This window comes from Ascaphus truei, unplaced genomic scaffold (assembly GCF_040206685.1).
Source record: "Ascaphus truei isolate aAscTru1 unplaced genomic scaffold, aAscTru1.hap1 HAP1_SCAFFOLD_879, whole genome shotgun sequence".
Lineage (NCBI taxonomy): Eukaryota > Metazoa > Chordata > Amphibia > Anura > Ascaphidae > Ascaphus > Ascaphus truei.
Genome location: NW_027457218.1, coordinates 46871 through 67037, shown reverse-complemented (window position 1 = coordinate 67037; position 20167 = coordinate 46871). Strand labels below are relative to the sequence as shown.

Genomic DNA, 20167 nt, shown 5'->3' with positions numbered 1-20167 from the left:
TGTCACTGTGTCACCCTGCGGGGGGAGGGACAGGCTCATAGCTCCCTTCTGTCTGTGTCACTGTGTCACCCTGCGGGGGGAGGGACAGATTCATAGCTCCCTTCTGTCTGTGTCACTGTGTCACCCTGCGGGGGGGGGGGCAGACTCATAGCTCCCTTCTGTCTGTGTCACTGTGTCACCCTGCGGGGGGAGGGACAGGCTCATAGCTCCCTTCTGTCTGTGTCACTGTGTCACCCTGCGGGGGGAGGGACAGTCTCATAGCTCCCTTTTGTCTGTGTCACTGTGTCACCCTGCGGGGGAGGGACAGACTCATAGCTCCCTTCTGTCTGTGTCACTGTGTCACCCTGCGGGGGGAGGGACAGACTTATAGCTCCCTTCTGTCTGTGTCACTGTGTCACCCTGCGGGGGAGGGACAGGCTCATAGCTCCCTTCTGTCTGTGTCACTGTGTCACCCTGCGGGGGGAGGGACAGACTCATAGCTCCCTTCTGTCTGTGTCACTGTGTCACCCTGCGGGGGGAGGGACAGTCTCATAGCTCCCTTCTGTCTGTGTCACTGTGTCACCCTGCGGGGGGAGGGACAGACTCATAGCTCCCTTCTGTCTGTCACTGCGTCACCCTGCGGGGGGGAGGGACAGACTCATAGCTCCCTTCTGTCTGTGTCACTGCGTCACCCTGCGGGGGGAGGGAGAGACTCATAGCTCCCTTCTGTCTGTGTCACTGTGTCACCCTGCGGGGGGAGGGACAGACTCATAGATCCCTTCTGTCTGTGTCACCCAGCGGGGGAGGGACAGTCTCATAGCTCCCTTCTGTCTGTGTCACTGTGTCACCCTGCGGGGGGAGGGACAGTCTCATAGCTCCCTTCTGTCTGTGTCACTGTGTCACCCTGCGGGGGGGGGACAGACTCATAGCTCCCTTCTGTCTGTGTCACTGTGTCACCCTGCGGGGGGAGGGACAGGCTCATAGCTCCCTTCTGTCTGTGTCACTGTGTCACCCTGCGGGGGGAGGGACAGACTCATAGCTCCCTTCTGTCTGTGTCACTGTGTCACCCTGCGGGGGGAGGGACAGTCTCATAGCTCCCTTCTGTCTGTGTCACTGTGTCACCCTGCGGGGGGAGGGACAGGCTCATAGCTCCCTTCTGTCTGTGTCACTGTGTCACCCTGCGGGGGGAGGGACAGACTCATAGCTCCCTTCTGTCTGTGTCACTGTGTCACCCTGCGGGGGGAGGGACAGGCTCATAGCTCCCTTCTGTCTGTGTCACTGTGTCACCCTGCGGGGGGAGGGACAGACTCATAGCTCCCTTCTGTCTGTGTCACTGTGTCACCCTGCGGGGGGAGGGACAGTCTCATAGCTCCCTTCTGTCTGTGTCACTGTGTCACCCTGCGGGGGGAGGGACAGACTCATAGCTCCCTTCTGTCTGTGTCACTGCGTCACCCTGCGGGGGGGAGGGACAGACTCATAGCTCCCTTCTGTCTGTGTCACTGCGTCACCCTGCAGGGGAGGGACAGACTCATAGCTCCCTTCTGTCTGTGTCACTGTGTCACCCTGCGGGGGGAGGGAGAGACTCATAGCTCCCTTCTGTCTGTGTCACTGTGTCACCCTGCGGGGGGAGGGACAGACTCATAGATCCCTTCTGTCTGTGTCACCCTGCGGGGGAGGGACAGACTCATAGATCCCTTCTGTCTGTGTCACCCTGCGGGGGGAGGGACAGTCTCATAGCTCCCTTCTGTCTGTGTCACTGTGTCACCCTGCGGGGGGAGGGACAGGCTCATAGCTCCCTTCTGTCTGTGTCACTGTGTCACCCTACGGGGGGAGGGACAGGCTCATAGCTCCCTTCTGTCTGTGTCACCCTGCGGGGGGAGGGACAGACTCATAGCTCCCTTCTGTCTGTGTCACTGTGTCACCCTGCGGGGGGAGGGACAGACTCATAGCTCCCTTCTGTCTGTGTCACTGTGTCACCCTGCGGGGGGAGGGACAGGCTCATAGCTCCCTTCTGTCTGTGTCACTGTGTCACCCTACGGGGGGAGGGACAGGCTCATAGCTCCCTTCTGTCTGTGTCACCCTGCGGGGGGAGGGACAGACTCATAGCTCCCTTCTGTCTGTGTTACTGTGTCACCCTGCGGGGGGAGGGGGAGGCTCATAGCTCCCTTCTGTCTGTGTCACTGTGTCACCCTGCGGGGGGAGGGACAGACTCATAGCTCCCTTCTGTCTGTGTCACTGTGTCACCCTGCGGGGGGAGGGACAGACTCATAGCTCCCTTCTGTCTGTGTCACTGTGCCACCCTGCGGGGGGGAGGGACAGGCTCATAGCTCCCTTCTGTCTGTGTCACCCTGCGGGGGGAGGGACAGGCTCATAGCTCCCTTCTGTCTGTGTCACTGTGTCACCCTGCGGGGGGGAGGGACAGTCTCATAGCTCCCTTCTGTCTGTGTCACTGTGTCACCCTGCGGGGGGAGGGACAGGCTCATAGCTCCCTTCTGTCTGTGTCACTGTGTCACCCTACGGGGGGAGGGACAGGCTCATAGATCCCTTCTGTCTGTGTCACTGTGTCACCCTGCGGGAGGAGGGACAGACTCATAGCTCCCTTCTGTCTGTGTCACTGTGTCACCCTGCGGGGGAGGGACAGGCTCATAGCTCCCTTCTGTCTGTGTCACTGTGTCACCCTGCGGGGGAGGGACAGACTCATAGCTCCCTTCTGTCTGTGTCACTGTGTCACCCTGCGGGGGATGGACAGGCTCATAGCTCCCTTCTGTCTGTGTCACTGTGTCACCCTGCGGGGGAGGGACAGACTCATAGCTCCCTTCTGTCTGTGTCACTGTGTCACCCTGCGGGGGGAGGGACAGGCTCATAGCTCCCTTCTGTCTGTGTCACTGTGTCACCCTGCGGGGGGAGGGACAGACTCATAGCTCCCTTCTGTCTGTGTCACTGTGTCACCCTGCGGGGGGAGGGACAGGCTCATAGCTCCCTTCTGTCTGTGTCACTTTGTCACCCTGCGGGGGAGGGACAAACTCATAGCTCCCTTCTGTCTGTGTCACTGTGTCACCCTGCGGGGGGAGGGACAGACTCATAGCTCCCTTCTGTCTGTGTCACCCTGCGGGGGAGGGACAGGCTCATAGCTCCCTTCTGTCTGTGTTACTGTGTCACCCTGCGGGGGGAGGGACAGTCTCATTGCTCCCTTCTGTCTGTGTCACTGTGTCACCCTGCGGGGGAGGGACAGGCTCATAGCTCCCTTCTGTCTGTGTCACTGTGTCACCCTGCGGGGGGAGGGACAGTCTCATTGCTCCCTTCTGTCTGTGTCACTGTGTCACCCTGCGGGGGAGGGACAGGCTCATAGCTCCCTTCTGTCTGTGTCACTGTGTCACCCTGCGGGGGAGGGACAGGCTCATAGCTCCCTTCTGTCTGTGTCACTGTGTCACCCTGCGGGGGGAGGGACAGTCTCATTGCTCCCTTCTGTCTGTGTCACTGTGTCACTCTGCGGGGGGAGGGACAGACTCATAGCTCCCTTCTGTCTGTGTCACCCTGCGGGGGAGGGACAGGCTCATAGCTCCCTTCTGTCTGTGTCACCGTGTCACCCTGCGGGTTTGAGGGACAGACTCATAGCTCCCTTCTGTCTGTGTCACTGTGTCACCCTGCGGGGGGAGGGACAGGCTCATAGCTCCCTTCTGTCTGTGTCACTGTCACCCTGCGGGGGGAGGGACAGACTCATAGCTCCCTTCTGTCTGTGTCACCCTGTCACCCTGCGGGGGGAGGGACAGTCTCATAGCTCCCTTCTGTCTGTGTCACTGTGTCACCCTGCGGGGGGAGGGACAGTCTCATAGCTCCCTTCTGTCTGTGTCACTGTGTCACCCTGCGGGGGAGGGACAGACTCATAGCTCCCTTCTGTCTGTGTCACTGTGTCACCCTGCGGGGGGAGGGACAGTCTCATAGCTCCCTTCTGTCTGTGTCACTGTGTCACCCTGCGGGGGGAGGGACAGGCTCATAGCTCCCTTCTGTCTGTGTCACTGTGTCACCCTGCGGGGGAGGGACAGGCTCATAGCTCCCTTCTGTCTGTGTCACTGTGTCACCCTGCGGGGGGAGGGACAGGCTCATAGCTCCCTTCTGTCTGTGTTACTGTGTCACCCTGCGGGGGGAGGGACAGTCTCATTGCTCCCTTCTGTCTGTGTCACTGTGTCACCCTGCGGGGGAGGGACAGGCTCATAGCTCCCTTCTGTCTGTGTCACTGTGTCACCCTGCGGGGGAGGGACAGGCTCATAGCTCCCTTCTGTCTGTGTCACTGTGTCACCCTGCGGGGGGAGGGACAGTCTCATTGCTCCCTTCTGTCTGTGTCACTGTGTCACCCTGCGGGGGAGGGACAGGCTCATAGCTCCCTTCTGTCTGTGTCACTGTGTCACCCTGCGGGGGGAGGGACAGGCTCATAGCTCCCTTCTGTCTGTGTTACTGTGTCACCCTGCGGGGGGAGGGACAGTCTCATTGCTCCCTTCTGTCTGTGTCACTGTGTCACCCTGCAGGGGGAGGGACAGACTCATAGCTCCCTTCTGTCTGTGTCACCCTGCGGGGGAGGGACAGGCTCATAGCTCCCTTCTGTCTGTGTCACCGTGTCACCCTGCGGGGGGAGGGACAGACTCATAGCTCCCTTCTGTCTGTGTTACTGTGTCACCCTGCGGGGGGAGGGACAGGCTCATAGCTCCCTTCTGTCTGTGTCACTGTGTCACCCTACGGGGGGAGGGACAGGCTCATAGCTCCCTTCTGTCTGTGTCACCCTGCGGGGGGAGGGACAGACTCATAGCTCCCTTCTGTCTGTGTTACTGTGTCACCCTGCGGGGGGAGGGACAGTCTCATAGCTCCCTTCTGTCTGTGTCACTGTGTCACCCTGCGGGGGGAGGGGGAGGCTCATAGCTCCCTTCTGTCTGTGTCACTGTGTCACCCTGCGGGGGGAGGGGGAGGCTCATAGCTCCCTTCTGTCTGTGTCACTGTGTCACCCTGCGGGGGGAGGGGGAGGCTCATAGCTCCCTTCTGTCTGTGTCACTGTGTCACCCTGCGGGGGGAGGGACAGTCTCAAAGCTCCCTTCTGTCTGTGTCACTGTGTCACCCTGCGGGGGGAGGGACAGACTCATAGCTCCCTTCTGTCTGTGTCACTGTGCCACCCTGCGGGGGGGAGGGACAGGCTCATAGCTCCCTTCTGTCTGTGTCACCCTGCGGGGGGAGGGACAGGCTCATAGCTCCCTTCTGTCTGTGTCACTGTGTCACCCTGCGGGGGGGAGGGACAGTCTCATAGCTCCCTTCTGTCTGTGTCACTGTGTCACCCTGCGGGGGGAGGGACAGGCTCATAGCTCCCTTCTGTCTGTGTCACTGTGTCACCCTACGGGGGGAGGGACAGGCTCATAGATCCCTTCTGTCTGTGTCACTGTGTCACCCTGCGGGGGAGGGACAGACTCATAGCTCCCTTCTGTCTGTGTCACTGTGTCACCCTGCGGGGGGATGGACAGGCTCATAGCTCCCTTCTGTCTGTGTCACTGTGTCACCCTGCGGGGGAGGGACAGACTCATAGCTCCCTTCTGTCTGTGTCACTGTGTCACCCTGCGGGGGGAGGGACAGGCTCATAGCTCCCTTCTGTCTGTGTCACTGTGTCACCCTGCGGGGGGAGGGACAGACTCATAGCTCCCTTCTGTCTGTGTCACTGTGTCACCCTGCGGGGGGAGGGACAGGCTCATAGCTCCCTTCTGTCTGTGTCACTTTGTCACCCTGCGGGGGAGGGACAAACTCATAGCTCCCTTCTGTCTGTGTCACTGTGTCACCCTGCGGGGGGAGGGACAGACTCATAGCTCCCTTCTGTCTGTGTCACCCTGCGGGGGAGGGACAGGCTCATAGCTCCCTTCTGTCTGTGTCACCGTGTCACCCTGCGGGGGGAGGGACAGACTCATAGCTCCCTTCTGCCTGTGTCACTGTGTCACCCTGCGGTGGGAGGGACAGACTCATAGATCCCTTCTGTCTGTGTCACCCAGCGGGGGAGGGACAGTCTCATAGCTCCCTTCTGTCTGTGTCACTGTGTCACCCTGCGGGGGGAGGGACAGTCTCATAGCTCCCTTCTGTCTGTGTCACTGTGTCACCCTGCGGTGGGAGGGACAGTCTCATTGCTCCCTTCTGTCTGTGTCACTGTGTCACCCTGCGGGGGAGGGACAGGCTCATAGCTCCCTTCTGTCTGTGTCACTGTGTCACCCTGCGGGGGAGGGACAGGCTCATAGCTCCCTTCTGTCTGTGTCACTGTGTCACCCTGCGGGGGGAGGGACAGTCTCATTGCTCCCTTCTGTCTGTGTCACTGTGTCACCCTGCGGGGGGAGGGACAGACTCATAGCTCCCTTCTGTCTGTGTCACCCTGCGGGGGAGGGACAGGCTCATAGCTCCCTTCTGTCTGTGTCACTGTGTCACCCTGCGGGGGGAGGGACAGTCTCATTGCTCCCTTCTGTCTGTGTCACTGTGTCACCCTGCGGGGGAGGGACAGGCTCATAGCTCCCTTCTGTCTGTGTCACTGTGTCACCCTGCGGGGGGAGGGACAGGCTCATAGCTCCCTTCTGTCTGTGTTACTGTGTCACCCTGCGGGGGGAGGGACAGTCTCATTGCTCCCTTCTGTCTGTGTCACTGTGTCACCCTGCAGGGGGAGGGACAGACTCATAGCTCCCTTCTGTCTGTGTCACCCTGCGGGGGAGGGACAGGCTCATAGCTCCCTTCTGTCTGTGTCACCGTGTTACCCTGCGGGGGGAGGGACAGACTCATAGCTCCCTTCTGTCTGTGTCACTGTGTCACCCTGCGGGGGGAGGGACAGGCTCATAGCTCCCTTCTGTCTGTGTCACTGTGTCACCCTGCGGGGGAGGGACAGGCTCATAGCTCCCTTCTGTCTGTGTCACCGTGTCACCCTGCGGGGGGAGGGACAGACTCATAGCTCCCTTCTGTCTGTGTCACTGTGTCACCCTGCGGGGGGAGGGACAGACTCATAGCTCCCTTCTGTCTGTGTCACTCTGCGGGGGGAGGGACAGACTCATAGCTCCCTTCTGTCTGTGTCACTGTGTCACCCTGCGGGGGAGGGACAGTCTCATAGCTCCCTTCTGTCTGTGTCACTGTGTCACCCTGCGGGGGAGGGACAGTCTCATAGCTCCCTTCTGTCTGTGTCACTGTGTCACCCTGCGGGGGAGGGACAGTCTCATAGCTCCCTTCTGTCTGTGTCACTGTGTCACCCTGCGGGGGAGGGACAGTCTCATAGCTCCCTTCTGTCTGTGTCACTGTGTCACCCTGCGGGGGGGAGGGACAGACTCATAGCTCCCTTCTGTCTGTGTCACTGTGTCACCCTGTGGGGGGAGGGACAGGCTCATAGCTCCCTTCTGTCTGTGTCACTGTGTCACCCTGCGGGGGGAGGGACAGGCTCATAGCTCCCTTCTGTCTGTGTCACTGTGTCACCCTGCGGGGGGAGGGACAGGCTCATAGTTCCCTTCTGTCTGTGTCACTGTGTCACCCTGCGGGGGAGGGACAGACTCATAGCTCCCTTCTGTCTGTGTCACCCTGCGGGGGAGGGACAGGCTCATAGCTCCCTTCTGTCTGTGTCACCGTGTCACCCTGCGGGGGGAGGGACAGACTCATAGCTCCCTTCTGTCTGTGTCACTGTGTCACCCTGCGGGGGGAGGGACAGACTCATAGATCCCTTCTGTCTGTGTCACCCAGCGGGGGAGGGACAGTCTCATAGCTCCCTTCTGTCTGTGTCACTGTGTCACCCTGCGGGGGGAGGGACAGTCTCATAGCTCCCTTCTGTCTGTGTCACTGTGTCACCCTGCGGGGGGAGGGACAGTCTCATTGCTCCCTTCTGTCTGTGTCACTGTGTCACCCTGCGGGGGAGGGACAGGCTCATAGCTCCCTTCTGTCTGTGTCACTGTGTCACCCTGCGGGGGAGGGACAGGCTCATAGCTCCCTTCTGTCTGTGTCACTGTGTCACCCTGCGGGGGGAGGGACAGTCTCATTGCTCCCTTCTGTCTGTGTCACTGTGTCACCCTGCGGGGGGAGGGACAGACTCATAGCTCCCTTCTGTCTGTGTCACCCTGCGGGGGAGGGACAGGCTCATAGCTCCCTTCTGTCTGTGTCACTGTGTCACCCTGCGGGGGGAGGGACAGTCTCATTGCTCCCTTCTGTCTGTGTCACTGTGTCACCCTGCGGGGGAGGGACAGGCTCATAGCTCCCTTCTGTCTGTGTCACTGTGTCACCCTGCGGGGGGAGGGACAGGCTCATAGCTCCCTTCTGTCTGTGTTACTGTGTCACCCTGCGGGGGGAGGGACAGTCTCATTGCTCCCTTCTGTCTGTGTCACTGTGTCACCCTGCAGGGGGAGGGACAGACTCATAGCTCCCTTCTGTCTGTGTCACCCTGCGGGGGAGGGACAGGCTCATAGCTCCCTTCTGTCTGTGTCACCGTGTCACCCTGCGGGGGGAGGGACAGACTCATAGCTCCCTTCTGTCTGTGTCACTGTGTCACCCTGCGGGGGGAGGGACAGGCTCATAGCTCCCTTCTGTCTGTGTCACTGTGTCACCCTGCGGGGGAGGGACAGGCTCATAGCTCCCTTCTGTCTGTGTCACCGTGTCACCCTGCGGGGGGAGGGACAGACTCATAGCTCCCTTCTGTCTGTGTCACTGTGTCACCCTGCGGGGGGAGGGACAGACTCATAGCTCCCTTCTGTCTGTGTCACTCTGCGGGGGGAGGGACAGACTCATAGCTCCCTTCTGTCTGTGTCACTGTGTCACCCTGCGGGGGAGGGACAGACTCATAGCTCCCTTCTGTCTGTGTCACTCTGCGGGGGGAGGGACAGACTCATAGCTCCCTTCTGTCTGTGTCAGTGTGTCACCCTGCGGGGGAGGGACAGTCTCATAGCTCCCTTCTGTCTGTGTCACTGTGTCACCCTGCGGGGGAGGGACAGTCTCATAGCTCCCTTCTGTCTGTGTCACTGTGTCACCCTGCGGGGGGGAGGGACAGACTCATAGCTCCCTTCTGTCTGTGTCACTGTGTCACCCTGCGGGGGGAGGGACAGGCTCATAGCTCCCTTCTGTCTGTGTCACTGTGTCACCCTGCGGGGGGAGGGACAGGCTCATAGCTCCCTTCTGTCTGTGTCACTGTGTCACCCTGCGGGGGGAGGGACAGGCTCATAGTTCCCTTCTGTCTGTGTCACTGTGTCACCCTGCGGGGGAGGGACAGGCTCATAGCTCCCTTCTGTCTGTGTCACTGTGTCACCCTGCGGGGGGAGGGACAGACTCATAGCTCCCTTCTGTCTGTGTCACTGCGTCACCCTGCGGGGGGAGGGACAGACTCATAGCTCCCGTCTGTCTGTGTCACTGTGTCACCCTGCGGGGGGAGGGACAGTCTCATAGCTCCCTTCTGTCTGTGTCACTGTGTCACCCTGCGGGGGGAGGGACAGACTCATAGCTCCCTTCTGTCTGTGTCACTGTGTCACCCTGCGGGGGAGGGACAGTCTCATAGCTCCCTTCTGTCTGTGTCACTGTGTCACCCTGCGGGGGGAGGGACAGACTCATAGCTCCCTTCTGTCTGTGTCACTGTGTCACCCTGCGGGGGGAGGGACAGTCTCATTGCTCCCTTCTGTCTGTGTCACTGTGTCACCCTGCGGGGGAGGGACAGGCTCATAGCTCCCTTCTGTCTGTGTCACTGTGTCACCCTGCGGGGGGAGGGACAGGCTCATAGCTCCCTTCTGTCTGTGTTACTGTGTCACCCTGCGGGGGGAGGGACAGTCTCATTGCTCCCTTCTGTCTGTGTCACTGTGTCACCCTGCAGGGGGAGGGACAGACTCATAGCTCCCTTCTGTCTGTGTCACCCTGCGGGGGAGGGACAGGCTCATAGCTCCCTTCTGTCTGTGTTACCGTGTCACCCTGCGGGGGGAGGGACAGACTCATAGCTCCCTTCTGTCTTTGTCACTGTGTCACCCTGCGGGGGGAGGGACAGGCTCATAGCTCCCTTCTGTCTGTGTCACTGTGTCACCCTGCGGGGGAGGGACAGGCTCATAGCTCCCTTCTGTCTGTGTCACCGTGTCACCCTGCGGGGGGAGGGACAGACTCATAGCTCCCTTCTGTCTGTGTCACTGTGTCACCCTGCGGGGGGAGGGACAGACTCATAGCTCCCTTCTGTCTGTGTCACTCTGCGGGGGGAGGGACAGACTCATAGCTCCCTTCTGTCTGTGTCACTGTGTCACCCTGCGGGGGAGGGACAGTCTCATAGCTCCCTTCTGTCTGTGTCACTGTGTCACCCTGCGGGGGAGGGACAGTCTCATAGCTCCCTTCTGTCTGTGTCACTGTGTCACCCTGCGGGGGAGGGACAGTCTCATAGCTCCCTTCTGTCTGTGTCACTGTGTCACCCTGCGGGGGAGGGACAGTCTCATAGCTCCCTTCTGTCTGTGTCACTGTGTCACCCTGCGGGGGGGAGGGACAGACTCATAGCTCCCTTCTGTCTGTGTCACTGTGTCACCCTGCGGGGGGAGGGACAGGCTCATAGCTCCCTTCTGTCTGTGTCACTGTGTCACCCTGCGGGGGGAGGGACAGGCTCATAGCTCCCTTCTGTCTGTGTCACTGTGTCACCCTGCGGGGGGAGGGACAGGCTCATAGTTCCCTTCTGTCTGTGTCACTGTGTCACCCTGCGGGGGAGGGACAGGCTCATAGCTCCCTTCTGTCTGTGTCACTGTGTCACCCTGCGGGGGGAGGGACAGACTCATAGCTCCCTTCTGTCTGTGTCACTGTGTCCCCCTGCGGGGGGAGGGACAGTCTCATAGCTCCCTTCTGTCTGTGTCACTGTGTCACCCTGCGGGGGGAGGGACAGGCTCATAGCTCCCTTCTGTCTGTGTCACTGTGTCACCCTGCGGGGGGAGGGACAGGCTCATAGCTCCCTTCTGTCTGTGTCACTGCGTCACCCTGCGGGGGGAGGGACAGACTCATAGCTCCCGTCTGTCTGTGTCACTGTGTCACCCTGCGGGGGGAGGGACAGTCTCATAGCTCCCTTCTGTCTGTGTCACTGTGTCACCCTGCGGGGGAGGGACAGTCTCATAGCTCCCTTCTGTCTGTGTCACTGTGTCACCCTGCGGGGGGAGGGACAGACTCATAGCTCCCTTCTGTCTGTGTCACTGTGTCACCCTGCGGGGGAGGGACAGACTCATAGCTCCCTTCTGTCTGTGTCACTGTGTCACCCTGCGGGGGAGGGACAGGCTCATAGCTCCCTTCTGTCTGTGTCACTGTGTCACCCTGCGGGGGGAGGGACAGTCTCATAGCTCCCTTCTGTCTGTGTCACTGTGTCACCCTGCGGGGGGAGGACAGGCTCATAGCTCCCTTCTGTCTGTCACTGTGTCACCCTGCGGGGGGAGGGACAGACTCATAGCTCCCTTCTGTCTGTGTCACTGTGTCACCCTGCGGGGGGAGGGACAGTCTCATAGCTCCCTTCTGTCTGTGTCACTGTGTCACCCTGTGGGGGGAGGGACAGACTCATAGCTCCCTTCTGTCTGTGTCACTGTGTCACTGTTTTATGAGGTTTTCTCTTTATTTTAGTGGGGTGTGGAATGTCCCATATATCGCTCACTCCTATCTTATCACGGGGGACACACTTCGCAAGGAGCTATCGAACAAAAGGGTTTTCACTCTCGATCAGACAGACCCCGATATGTCTTTTTGTAAGAGCATCCGAGAAAAGGTGAGTAAATTATATTGTTTTAGATCTTAAAAAAAAAAAGTTATATACAGGCATACCCCGGTTTAAGGACACTCACTTTAAGTACACTCGCGAGTAAGTACATCTCGCTCAATAGGCAAACGGCAGCTCGCGCATGCGCCTGTCAGCACGTCCTGAACAGCAATACCGGCTCCCTACCTGTACCGAAGCTGTGCGCAAGCGGGGAGATTATAGAGCCTGTTATACATGTGTTATTTACATCAGTTATGCACGTATATGACGATTGCAGTACAGTACATGCATCAATGTGGGAAAAGGTAGTGCTTCACTTTAAGTACATTTTCGCTTTACATACATGCTCCGGTCCCATTGCGTACGTTAATGCGGGGTATGTCTGTGTTACATAGTTACATACATGCTCCGGTCCCATTGCGTACGTTAATGCGGGGTACGCCTGTATAAGGTAATAGGGACAGCGGTGCCTCCCTGTGATGGGATAAGAGGGCGTCTCACACACAGGATTCCTATAAGGTAATAGGGACAGCGGTGCCCCCCTGTGATGGGATAAGAGGGAGTCTCACACACGGGATTCCTATAAGGTAATAGGGACAGCGGTGCCTCCCTGTGATGGGATAAGAGGGCGTCTCACACACAGGATTCCTATAAGGTAATAGGGACAGCGGTGCCACCCTGTGATGGGATAAGAGGGCGTCTCACACACAGGGGATTCCTATAAGATAATAGGGACAGCGGTGCCCCCCTGTGATGGGATAAGAGGGCGTCTCACACACAGGATTCCTATAAGGTAATAGGGACAGCGGTGCCTCCCTGTGATGGGATAAGAGGGCGTCTCACACACGGGATTCCTATAAGGTAATAGGGACAGCGATGCCCCCCTGTGATGGGATAAGAGGGCGTCTCACACACGGGATTCCTATAAGGTAATAGGGACAGCGGTGCCTCCCTGTGATGGGATAAGAGGGCGTCTCACACATGGGATTCCTATAAGGTAATAGGGACAGCGGTGCCTCCCTGTGATGGGATAAGAGGGCGTCTCACACACACGGGATTCCTATAAGGTAATAGGGACAGCGGTGCCTCCCTCTGATGGGATAAGAGGGCGTCTCACACACACAGGATTCCTATAAGGTAATAGGGACAGCGGCGCCTCCCTGTGATGGGATAAGAGGGCGTCTCACACACACGGGATTCCTATAAGGTAATAGGGTCAGCGGTGCCCCCCTGTGATGGGATAAGAGTGCGTCTCACACACGGGATTCCTATAAGGTAATAGGGACAGCGGTGCCTCCCTGTGATGGGATAAGAGGGCGTCTCACACACGGGATTCCTATAAGGTAATAGGGACAGCGGTGCCTCCCTGTGATGGGATAAGAGGGCGTCTCACACACACGGGATTCCTATAAGGTAATAGGGTCAGCGGTGCCCCCCTGTGATGGGATAAGAGGGCGTCTCACACACGGGATTCCTATAAGGTAATAGGGACAGCGGTGCCTCCCTGTGATGGGATAAGAGGGCGTCTCACACACATGGGATTCCTATAAGGTAATAGGGACAGCGGTGCCCCCCTGTGATGGGATAAGAGGGCGTCTCACACAGGGGATTCCTATAAGGTAATAGGGACAGCGGTGCCTCCATGTGATGGGATAAGAGGGCGTCTCACACACACGGGATTCCTATAAGGTAATAGGGACAGCGGTGCCCCCCTGTGATGGGATAAGAGGGCGTCTCACACACACGGGATTCCTATAAGGTAATAGGGTCAGCGGTGCCCCCCTGTGATGGGATAAGAGGGCGTCTCACACACACGGGATTCCTATAAGGTAATAGGGTCAGCGGTGCCCCCCTGTGATGGGATAAGAGGGCGTCTCACACACACGGGATTCCTATAAGGTAATAGGGTCAGCGGTGCCCCCCTGTGATGGGATAAGAGGGCGTCTCACACACACGGGATTCCTATAAGGTAATACGGACAGCGGTGCCCCCCTGTGATGGGATAAGAGGGCGTCTCACACACGGGATTCCTATAAGGTAATAGGGACAGCGGTGCCCCCCTGTGATGGGATAAGAGGGTGTCACACACACAGGATTCCTATAAGGTAATAGGGACAGCGGTGCCTCCCTGTGATGGGATAAGAGGGCGTCTCACACACGGGATTCCTATAAGATAATAGGGACAGCGGTGCCTCCCTGTGATGGGATAAGAGGGCGTCTCACACACAGGATTCCTATAAGGTAATAGGGTCAGCGGTGCCTCCCTGTGATGGGATGAGAGGGGGCGTCACACACACAGGATTCCTATAAGGTAATAGGGACAGCGGTGCCTCCCTGTGATGGGATAAGAGGGCATCTCACACACGGGATTCCTATAAGATAATAGGGACAGCGGTGCCTCCCTGTGATGGGATAAGAGGGCGTCTCACACACAGGATTCCTATAAGGTAATAGGGACAGCGGTGCCTCCCTGTGATGGGATAAGAGGGCGTCTCACACACGGGATTCCTATAAGGTAATAGGGACAGCGGCGCCCCCCTGTGATGGGATAAGAGGGTGTCACACACACAGGGGATTCCTATAAGATAATAGGGACAGCGGTGCCCCCCTGTGATGGGATAAGAGGGCGTCTCACACACACGGGATTCCTATAAGGTAATAGGGTCAGCGGTGCCTCCCTGTGATGGGATAAGAGGGCGTCTCACACACGGGATTCCTATAAGGTAATAGGGACAGCGGTGCCTCCCTGTGATGGGATAAGAGGGCGTCTCACACACGGGATTCCTATAAGGTAATAGGGACAGCGGCGCCCCCCTGTGATGGGATAAGAGGGCGTCTCACACACAGGGGATTCCTATAAGATAATAGGGACAGCGGTGCCCCCCTGTGATGGGATAAGAGGGCGTCTCACATACACGGGATTCCTATAAGGTAATAGGGACAGCGGTGCCCCCCTGTGATGGGATAAGAGGGCGTCTCACACACAGGATTCCTATAAGGTAATAGGGACAGCGGTGCCCCCCTGTGATGGGATAACAGGGCGTCTCACACACAGGATTCCTATAAGGTAATAGGGACAGCGGTGCCCCCCTGTGATGGGATAAGAGGGCGTCACACACATGGGATTCCTATAAGATAATAGGGACAGCGGTGCCTCCCTGTGATGGGATAAGAGGGCGTCTCATACACGGGATTCCTATAAGGTAATGGGGTCGGTGGTGCCCCCCTGTGATAAGAGGGCGTCTGTGTGTAAGCGGCTTCTCTCTCTTTAGGGCGTGTTCATGCAGATTAGTAATCGGGATGAGTTTGGGCGTCTGATTTCCACCTCCAAATATAATACGTCTCATCTACACAACGACCTGTGGCAAATATTTCACAATCCTGTGGTAAGGAGGTGTGTGTGTGTGTGTGTGTGTGTGTGTGTGTGTGTGTGCGTGTGTGTGTGTGTGTGCATGCATGCGCGCGTGTGCGTGTTGTAAAATGCCCCTTTTCTCTCCCCCTATTAGAAATCCCCTTTACTCTCTCCCCCTATTAGAAATCCCCTTTACTCTCTCCCCCTATTAGAAATCCCCTTTACTCTCTCTCCCTATTAGAAATCCCCTTTACTCTCCCCCTATTAGAAATCCCCTTTACTCTCTCCCCCTATTAGAAATCCCCTTTACTCTCTCCCCCTATTAGAAATCCCCTTTACTCTCTCTCCCTATAAGAAATCCCCTTTACTCTCTCCCCCTATTAGAAATCCCCTTTACACTCTCTCCCTATTAGAAATCCCCTTTACTCTCTCTCCCTATTAGAAATCCCCTTTACTCTCTCCCCCTATGAGAAATTCCCTTTACTCTCTCCCCCTATTAGAAATCCCCTTTACTCTCCCCCTATTAGAAATCCCCTTTACTCTCTCCCCCTATTAGAAATCCCCTTTACTCTCTCCCCCTATTAGAAATCCCCTTTACTCTCTCCCCCTATTAGAAATCCCCTTTACTCTCTCCCCCTATTAGAAATCCCCTTTACTCTCTCTCCTCCTATTAGAAATCCCCTTTACTCTCTCCCCCTATTAGAAATCCCCTTTACTCTCTCCTCCTATTAGAAATCCCCTTTACTCTCTCCCCCTATTAGAAATCCCCTTTACTCTCTCTCCCTATTAGAAATCCCCTTCTCTCTCTCCCTATTAGAAATCCCCTTTACTCTCCCCCTATTAGAAATCCCCATTTCTCTCTCCCCCTATTAGAAATCCCCTTTACTCTCTCCCCCTATTAGAAATCCCCTTTACTCTCTCCCTATTAGAAATCCACTTTACTCTCTCTCCCTATTAGAGATCCCCTTTACTCTCCCCCTATTAGAAATCCCCTTTTCTCTCTCCCCCTATTAGAAATCCCCTTTACTCTCTCCCCCTATTAGAAATCCCCTTTACTCTCTCCCCCTATTAGAAATCCCCTTTACTCTCTCCCCCTATTAGAACTCCCCTTTACTCTCTCTCCCTATTAGAAATCCCCTTTACTCTCCCCCTATTAGAAATCCCCTTTACTCTCTCTCCCTATTAGAAATCCCCTTTACTCTCTCCCCCTATTAGAAATCCCCTTTACTCTCCCCCTATTAGAAATCCCCTTTACTCTCCCCCTATTAGAAATCCCCTTTACTCTCTCCCCCTATTAGAAATCCCCTTTACTCTCTCCCCTATTAGAAATCCCCTTTACTCTCTCCCCCTATTAGAAATCCCCTTTACTCTCTCCCCTATTAGAAATCCCCTTTACTCTCTCCCCCTATTAGAAATTCCCTTTACTCTCTCCCCCTATTAGAAATCCCCTTTACTCTCTCCCCTATTAGAAATCCCCCTTACTCTCTCCCCCTATTAGAAATTCCCTTTACTCCCTCCTCCTATTAGAAATTCCCTTTACTCTCTCTCCCTATTAGAAATTCCCTTTACCGTCTCTCCCTATTAGAAATCCCCTTTACTCTCTCTCCCTATTAGAAATCCCCCTTACTCTCTCCCCCTATTAGAAATCCCCTTTACTCTCTCCCTATTAGAAATCCCCTTTACTCTCTCTCCCTATTAGAAATCCCCTTTACTCTCTCCCCCTATTAGAAATCCCCTTTACTCTCTCCCCCTATTAGAAATCCCCTTTACTCTCTCCCCCTATTAGAACTCCCCTTTACTCTCTCTCCCTATTAGAAATCCCCTTTACTCTCCCCCTATTAGAAATCCCCTTTACTCTCTCTCCCTATTAGAAATCCCCTTTACTCTCTCCCCCTATTAGAAATCCCCTTTACTCTCCCCCTATTAGAAATCCCCTTTACTATCTCCCCCTATTAGAAATCCCCTTTACTCTCCCCCTATTAGAAATCCCCTTTACTCTCTCCCCCTATTAGAAATCCCCTTTACTCTCTCCCCTATTAGAAATCCCCTTTACTCTCTCCCCCTATTAGAAATCCCCTTTACTCTCTCCCCTATTAGAAATCCCCTTTACTCTCTCCCCTATTAGAAATCCCCCTTACTCTCCCCCTATTAGAAATTCCCTTTACTCTCTCTCCCTATTAGAAATTCCCTTTACTGTCTCTCCCTATTAGAAATCCCCTTTACTCTCTCTCCCTATTAGAAATCCCCCTTACTCTCTCCCCCTATTAGAAATCCCCTTTACTCTCTCCCTATTAGAAATCCCCTTTACTCTCTCTCCCTATTAGAAATCCCCTTTACTCTCTCTCCCTATTAGAAATCCCCTTTACTCTCTCCCCCTATTAGAAATCCCCTTTACTCTCTCTCCCTATTAGAAATCCCCTTTACTCTCTCCCCCTATTAGAAATCCCCTTTACTCTCTCCCCCTATTAGAAATCCCCTTTACTCTCTCCCCTATTAGAAATCCCCTTTACTCTCTCCCCTCTTAGAAATCCCCCTTACTCTCCCCCTATTAGAAATTCCCTTTACTCTCTCTCCCTATTAGAAATTCCCTTTACTGTCTCTCCCTATTAGAAATCCCCTTTACTCTCTCTCCCTATTAGAAATCCCCCTTACTCTCTCCCCCTATTAGAAATCCCCTTTACTCTCTCCCTATTAGAAATCCCCTTTACTCTCTCTCCCTATTAGAAATCCCCTTTACTCTCTCTCCCTATTAGAAATCCCCTTTACTCTCTCCCCCTATTAGAAATCCCCTTTACTCTCTCTCCCTATTAGAAATCCCCTTTACTCTCTCCCCCTATTAGAAATCCCCTTTACTCTCTCCCCCTATTAGAAATCCCCTTTACTCTCTCCCCCTATTAGAAATCCCCTTTACTCTCTCTCCCTATTAGAAATCCCCTTTACTTTCTCCTCATTTTTTAGGATTGGAAGGAGAAATATATTCATGAAAACTACTCTAAGATCTTCACTGAGAATTATTTTGAGCAGGTACCGGATACATACCTAACCCTAATACCGGATACATACCTAACCCTAACACCGGATACATACCTAACCCTAATACCGGATACATACCTAACCCTAACACCGGATACATACCTAACCCTAACACCGGATACATACCTAACCCTAATACCGGATACATACCTAACCCTAATACCGGATACATACCTAACCCTAACACCGGATACATACCTAACCCTAACACCGGATACATACCTAACCCTAACACCGGATACATACCTAACCCTAACACCGGATACATACCTAACCCTAACACCGGATACATACCTAACCCTAATACCGGATACATACCTAACCCTAACACCGGATACATACCTAACCCTAATACCGGATACATACCTAACCCTAATACCGGATACATACCTAACCCTAACACCGGATACATACCTAACCCTAACACCGGATACATACCTAACCCTAATACCGGATACATACCTAACCCTAACACCGGATACATACCTAACCCTAATACCGGATACATACCTAACCCTAACACCGGATACATACCTAACCCTAACACCGGATACATACCTAACCCTAACACCGGATACATACCTAACCCTAACACCGGATACATACCTAACCCTAACACCGGATACATACCTAACCCTAACACCGGATACATACCTAACCCTAACACCGGATACATACCTAACCCTAATACCGGATACATACCTAACCCTAACACCGGATACATACCTAACCCTAATACCGGATACATACCTAACCCTAACACCGGATACATACCTAACCCTAACACCGGATACATACCTAACCCTAATACCGGATACATACCTAACCCTAATACCGGATACATACCTAACCCTAACACCGGATACATACCTAACCCTAACACCGGATACATACCTAACCCTAACACCGGATACATACCTAACCCTAACACCGGATACATACCTAACCCTAATACCGGATACATACCTAACCCTAATACCGGATACATACCTAACCCTAACACCGGATACATACCTAACCCTAATACCGGATACATACCTAACCCTAACACCGGATACATACCTAACCCTAATACCGGATACATACCTAACCCTAATACCGGATACATACCTAACCCTAACACCGGATACATACCTAACCCTTATACCGGATACATACCTAACCCTAATACCGGATACATACCTAACCCTAACACCGGATACATACCTAACCCTAATACCGGATACATACCTAACCCTAACACCGGATACATACCTAACCCTAATACCGGATACATACCTAACCCTAATACCGGATACATACCTAACCCTAACACCGGATACATACCTAACCCTAATACCGGATACATACCTAACCCTAATACCGGATACATACCTAACCCTAATACCGGATACATACCTAACCCTAATACCGGATACATACCTAACCCTAACACCGGATACATACCTAACCCTAATACCGGATACATACCTAACCCTAACACCGGATACATACCTAACCCTAACACCGGATACATACCTAACCCTAACACCGGATACATACCTAACCCTAATACCGGATACATACCTAACCCTAATACCGGATACATACCTAACCCTAATACCGGATACATACCTAACCCTAATACCGGATACATACCTAACCCTAATACCGGATACATACCTAACCCTAACACCGGATACATACCTAACCCTAACACCGGATACATACCTAACCCTAACACCGGATACATACCTAACACCGGATACATACCTAACCCTAACACCGGATACATACCTAACCCTAACACCGGATACATACCTAACCCTAATACCGGATACATACCTAACCCTAATACCGGATACATACCTAACCCTAATACTGGATACATACCTAACCCTAACACCGGATACATACCTAACCCTAATACCGGATACATACCTAACCCTAACACCGGATACATACCTAACCCTAACCTTAAAACCGGATACATACCTAACCCTAACACCGGATACATACCTAACCCTAACACCGGATACATACCTAACCCTAATACCGGATACATACCTAACCCTAACACCGGATACATACCTAACCCTAATACCGGA

General features: G+C 54.8%; 1 protein-coding gene across 1 annotated transcript in view; it reads left to right on the top strand.

The window, feature by feature from the left end:
* The window catches only part of LOC142486456 (multifunctional procollagen lysine hydroxylase and glycosyltransferase LH3-like), a 125931-nt gene that overhangs the window by 84688 nt on the left and 21076 nt on the right, over positions 1 to 20167 (top strand). The window contains exons 9-11 of the mRNA XM_075585049.1: positions 11563 to 11704; positions 14968 to 15081; positions 18006 to 18071. Of these exons, the coding sequence (XP_075441164.1) occupies positions 11563 to 11704; positions 14968 to 15081; positions 18006 to 18071 (322 nt within the window). The remainder of the gene's footprint in view (positions 1 to 11562; positions 11705 to 14967; positions 15082 to 18005; positions 18072 to 20167) is intronic.